At 38.7% G+C, this 6,000-nt stretch overlaps 1 protein-coding gene across 1 annotated transcript; it reads left to right on the top strand.

The window, feature by feature from the left end:
* The first annotated feature begins 1,432 nt into the window (after window positions 1-1,432).
* taf9 (TAF9 RNA polymerase II, TATA box binding protein (TBP)-associated factor) lies at window positions 1,433-4,141 on the top strand. Its single transcript, XM_018728457.1, has 7 exons — window positions 1,433-1,503; window positions 1,983-2,064; window positions 2,210-2,346; window positions 2,737-2,871; window positions 2,982-3,063; window positions 3,331-3,441; window positions 3,793-4,141. Exons 1-7 carry the CDS (start codon window positions 1,468-1,470, stop codon window positions 3,954-3,956), a joined length of 747 nt encoding a protein of 248 aa, XP_018583973.1. The 5' UTR covers window positions 1,433-1,467; the 3' UTR covers window positions 3,957-4,141.
* The last annotated feature ends 1,859 nt before the right edge of the window (window positions 4,142-6,000 follow it).

Raw genomic sequence — 6,000 nt, 5'->3', positions numbered from 1 at the left:
TCCTTATATCTAGACCGTATTCATTTCAATTTTAATAAAGCAGATCACCGCCCGCCTATTTTTAAGTCATTATTTAAATAATTAATTTATTTGACACATTTGTTTTCTTAATTTCTCTCAAAATTACTTATACAAAAGTGCAAGGATCTGGTTACTTACCATATACTGCTGGCAAAAGCTTCTCCAGAAATGAGCTCTTGGACCAAGATATTCTTTGTTGGCACTTCCTGTTGCATTGCTTGGGAATTTTTTTTCATTAGGGTCACACTGCTGACACAACTACATAAATAAACATAAATATGTATTGCTACCTTTTTCCTTCATATGTAGAAGGACAGCTGGTAGCGTAGTGGTTAGAGCTGTGCTCTCTTTAGACTCAGGCTCAGCGGTTCTATTCCCACCTCCAGCTGTAGTACCCTTGACCAATGTGCTTACTCTAAAAGACTGCTCTAGTAAAATTACCCAGCTGTATAAGTGGCTAAATGCTGCTCTCCGGTGGGTCTGGGGTTCGAGTCCTGCTTGGGGTGCCTTGCGATGGACTGGCATCCTGTCCTGGGTGTGTCCCCTCCCCTCTGGCCTTATGCCCTGTGTTACTGGGTAGGCTCTGGTTCCCTGTGACCCTGTATGGGACAAGCGGTTCTGAAAATGTGTGTGTGTGTGATTGTAGATAGTGTTGTAAGTTGCTTGGGAGAAAAGCATCAGCTAAATTAATAAATGTGTGTATATAAAAACAGATTACTATGTTATTGAAATATAATTGAGAACTCTTAACTCCTCTGCTCACAATAGGGTGACTTATCTGCATGCCCTTACAACTGAATTTAAAACACTTTTAATGGCTTGATGTTGTAAAGCTGTTTTATGGTCATCATATGTCGTTTATATGCACTTGATGGCAGTCCTGCATCTGTGGGTTTCGACAGTACTTCCCACGGCAACTGTACAAAGCCCCTACCACCTTTGTTTTTACAATTAATACGTATAATTTGAAAGGCATTAATCTGCATTCTAAATGCAGTCTTTTCGACCTGATTTAAATGCTTCATGTGGACCCTTGGCAAGAATTCCAACACACCAGCTATGCTGCAACAAGGGTGGTAAACATATGATATGGGTGCATGGAGGTATTAAAATGAACTGTGGGCAGTCTCACTCCGCAGCAGCAATACATCGCAAAAAAGATGGTCTCTTAGTAAAAAAAAAAAAAAACACGTTTTAAACAAACTTTATTGTCAAAACAGCAATTACAAAAGTTAGGATCATGAAAGCAAAAGAACCAGATAGATTAAGATATTACAACAACCATGCCAGAGGGAAGACATCTCTTGCAGTGACGTCACTGTTACAGAACCGTGATGAAAGGAATTCGCGCTTTGCCGCGCTTCATCGACTGCCTCCCACAGACGCGGGAGTTCAAACCGGAAAAGGCGGGGCGAGGAACAGGAAAAGGAAGTTATCGTTTATAAGATGGCGTCTCCGAAAACATTGCCTAAAGATGCTCAGGTTGATGAATATAACTTAAATTAATCTAAAACTGCTTTGTTTTAATGGTGTTGCATTTTAATTATATTTATATCGGGTTTTATGAACTATATGACAAATTTGTCCGGTGGTTGTTGGCAGCGTTTTTCTGTTTGGTACAGAATCAGAATGTCTTCTATATTGGCGGGTTCGCTGCTGTATACGATAGTTTGACAGAGTATTACAATTTTAAGAGCGCTTTTAAAATTATTTAAGTTAAAAATAGTGAAATAACTTTGTCAGTTTTTTGCTGTTTTTGCGATTATCGAATCCGAGTAAAAACAACTTATTCTCTGTAAATTTGTTAGCAAAACCGTTACACGTAGCCGAGCTGGAAATTACTGTCACACTGACTGACACTGTGACTGTGGGTGTACATAGTTTAGTGTTTGATATAGACTAATGCAGTCATCTGTTAAACAGTTATATTTTCTTTCTTCTCCATTTTTGTCATATAACAGGTCATGGTTCAGATCCTGAAAGATATGGGCATCAATGAGTATGAGCCCAGAGTGATCAATCAGATGCTGGAGTTCACCTACAGTAAGCATTTATGGCACTATCCTGTCCATAACATTTCTTATACTCTTTTTCCAGATAATTTGACAGCTGTTTAATTGGGCTTAATTCTATTGTGTTAATTTGAGGATGTGAATGTGTATTACAAATTTTACTGCTGAACTTTTAGGATATGTAACAACCATTATTGAGGATGCCAAAATCTACGCCACCCATGCAAAGAAGTCCAGTGTGGATGCTGATGACATAAGGTTGGCCATCCAGTGCAGGATGGATCAGTCCTTCACCTCTCCACCCCCTCGAGATGTATGTTTTCCATAGCTGTTTCATTTCCTGGGTACAATAAGCCAGCTTTGTGATTTTCTTTGTCTTGGTGATGTTTTTCTGCATATTGCTTGACATAGCTTATAATATTACCAGATAAAAGGTAAATGTACATATCTCTCTGAAATATATTGAATATATTTCCAAACAGTTATATTACTATGTCCCTCCTGGTCTGTGAGCATGATTCCAACCAATACCTTTTCATCCTAACAAATAATTGTTATACGTGTTTTAAAGATCTTAACATTGTGATTAATTAGTTGGTAAATTTTACTTTCTAATGTATATTGAGATGTGTGTGGCTTCGGAGAAATGCATCTGCTATGTGAATACATGATAATGGCTTACCCTAGTTTGCTTTCTTGGTAGTTTCTGCTGGAGGTTGCTAGACAGAAAAATCAGACGCCGCTTCCGCTGATCAAGCCCTACACAGGACCACGTCTTCCTCCCGATCGCTACTGTTTAACTGCACCCAACTATAGACTGAAGTCTCTGCAGAAGAAGGTGAGGTGACATTCTTATACCTAAAATTGGGCAGCAGCATTAAGTTTTTTTAGACGGAAGAAGGGGAGAGGGAGGGTGGTGCATTTATCCTTTCTCATCATGCCTTATAGGTGACTACGTCTGCAGGAAGAATAACGGTGCCAAGGCTCAGTGTGGGAGCTGTGTCCAGCCGGCCCACTACCCCAACTCTTGGTAAATTCCACATACTGTTATACAATGTACACAGATTTCGTACAAGACTTACTTTTAAAAGTCTATGGACTAGTGTTTTGTGATCATTTTAAATGTTTACCCCATGTTACACAGCACTTAATACTGAAACGTAAAAGTATAGGTGCTTTTAATTAAATAAATTCAGCCTTGAAATCAAGTAGATCTTAGATATTTATTGTGTTGTAAAATGACCTTTGGAGCAGTGATACAGTGATCATGCATCTCTCTTTTACTCTTTGTCCCTAGGCACCCCATCAGTGCAGTCTGTTACCACCAAGGTGAGCACCCCTGTGTCGCTGACAGGTCAGCGCTTCACTGTTCAGATCCCATCCTCACAGGCAGCCTCAGCAAAGTCAGGTAAGAGCCAGATTCAAGTCATTTGGGTACTTTTAAAAGGCATTTGAGTTGAAAGGAGGGCGTGAACTGTAAAATGGGGTGAAATTATTTTTTTCCTTTTATTTTTCCTTTTCACAAGTGCTCCATACTGTTTTGCACCCTTTAAAGGCTCTTCTTGTTTTGTAGTGGCTTTCATCTTCTGAAAGCTTAAGAGACAAATAATAAGATGTAAGATGGTAGCTCTTTGTAATGAGGTTTACACTTCTTTCTGGAAAGTATAAGGTTGCTGTAGTGTATAACAACAAGCTTTGTGTGAATGGTAGCACTTGTTATACACTTGACCACTGTTTTGTTAAAACTTTCTTTTTGCAGCAACACCATCTACTCCAACAGTTCAGAATGTGCTGATTAATCAATCTCTTATTGGATCCAAGAACATTCTTATTACAACCAACATGGTGTCACAGAATTCTGCCAGTGACTCTAGTTCACTGAAGAGAAAGCATGAAGAGGATGATGATTACGATGCTTTATGACCCTAAAAAGTTGACACTTTTCACTTGAAATGGCAGAGTGAATTGTAAATAGTTTATTCTGAGGTCTTCTTTGTGTAAAATCATTTGATGTAACACAAGTGTTCATTGTTTCTTTTATATTTAAAATGCAACATGATACTTTTGGAATTTGGTGCCATCAGAAATAAAGCTGTACATGTTGCACATTTTGTAGAGGGAAAAAAATGTGTTTATTCCTTAACAAGGGGTAGGTGAACAGCAGTTTCTGTTTGCAAATAGGTGCTTTTCAAATGTCTAATTTGTATGTCAACAAAAAAATAGCAAACCGTGCATTAAATAACACAACTGACAGCTGGATGAATAATCATATATATTTTTGTGTAGTTTATTTACATTTTTAATGGGGCATTGGTCTTGGTTTCCTCTGGTCTGTTTGAGATCTTATAAAATCGTTTCATTTGTACAAATGTAAAAACAGGTCTACCTCGGTTTTTTGCTAACCCTGGTCCTGGTTAGGGGTGATCTGTTGCAGGCTGTTATTGCACCCTTTCAAGGAATCTCCTTCACTTAAATAACCAGTGTTGTTTTGCTGAAATGCTTCAAATCCCATACAAAACCCTACCACAGTGTTCTTTTGTTTAGACACCACCCATCCCTCACATAAGGTTGGTCATTCATTCTGTGAAATCACCCTATTAGGCAAATTGGCATTGTGAGGGGATCTCTCATGGGGAAAATATTGATCTCCAGATGAAACGTGTCACCTAAAATGCAAAAGCCAAGATGAAGGGTATTTAAATGCATGAGATGTGACAGCACAAAGTTATTTTATATTTGTAACAAAAGTATTTCTAGCTTGTCCTTTAATGTTACACTTTCATTCATTAGCAATTACTCCTTGTCCAATGCAGGGTCACTGAGATGCAAAGCCTCTTTTTTATAAATAGGGTTTGAGATAGTGTATGCCTGGGACAAAGAAATTTTGATGTTTATGGTATAAATAAATGCTTCCTATGTCTTTCACTCTGTGAAGACACTGGTCTTCATTTGATTGGGGAGGTTAAAGGTGTATTTTCTATAATACAGGTTCATTTTCTATACTACAGCATAGTTCAATAACTGCTTGTCCAGTGCAGGGTGGTGGTAGTTTAGCTCCCCCTCAAGCACAGGGTTTTTGATATAGTACACTGGATAGAGACATTCTGATAATTTGACTCACAGATATTTATGATACAAAAACTAAAGTTCCAAGAATGCTTGTATCTCACTGTGCAAAGTGCCCGGACAATATGCTGCGGTTTGTAACTTTACAACCATACATTTACATTTATTCATTTAATAGATGCTTTTCTCCAAAGTGACATCTCAGCGAAAATACAATTTGTGCATTACATTAGCAGAAAGAGAGACATAGTTGCAGATGTGTGATTCTTAAATAAGCCTAGTTTGTTTCTTTCCAGTTTATGCATCAATGTTCATTACACAAGTAGGTGCACAAAACTCAGAATAGATGAATCCTGATCACCTTCCTACAATTTTTTTTTTTTTTTTTGACGGTACACAAACATTTACATACAATACAGGAGTAGCAGTTGTGTAGAGGCTTATCTGGGGATGATCATAAAGTTAGGGTGCATCCACCATACATGAGCTGGTGAGATCTTGGGCAAAATGAGTCTGAAAAGGTGAGTTTTCAGAACCTTCTTGAATATAGACAGAGTTTCAGCAGTTCTGAGTGAGAGGAGGAGGTCATTCCACTACAACGGAGCCAGAACTGAGAACCTTCATACTTTACCTTTTGTGCGCGGGACCACCAAGCGGGCAAAAGTAGATGAACGAAGCGGTCTGGTTGCGGTGTAGCGGCTGATCAAGTCCTGTAAATAGCTGGAAGCAGTTCTACTGGTGCATTTGTAGGCAATAACCAGGGTCTTGAATTTGATACAGGCAGCTATAGGAAGCCAGTGCAGAGAAATGAGTAGAGGAGATAAATGCGAACGCTTCGGCAAGTCAAACACAAGTCGTGCAGCAGAGTTTTGTTTCAGCTGTAGAGGCTCAATGGCAGTAG

This window comes from Scleropages formosus, chromosome 14 (genome assembly GCF_900964775.1).
Source record: "Scleropages formosus chromosome 14, fSclFor1.1, whole genome shotgun sequence".
In the NCBI taxonomy this organism is placed as follows: Eukaryota; Metazoa; Chordata; class Actinopteri; order Osteoglossiformes; family Osteoglossidae; genus Scleropages; species Scleropages formosus.
Note: the sequence above shows the minus strand (reverse complement) of the source record. Positions and strands in the feature narration are given on the sequence as shown.

Bases quoted from the DNA above. Each gene is read 5' to 3' on its own strand.
- taf9 (XM_018728457.1), top strand. From the start codon at position 1,468: ATGGCGTCTCCGAAAACATTGCCTAAAGATGCTCAG. The intron at 2,065-2,209 runs GTAAGCATTTAT...CTGAACTTTTAG, and splicing joins GATGCTGGAGTTCACCTACA to GATATGTAACAACCATTATT. The intron at 3,442-3,792 runs GTAAGAGCCAGA...TTCTTTTTGCAG, and splicing joins GGCAGCCTCAGCAAAGTCAG to CAACACCATCTACTCCAACA.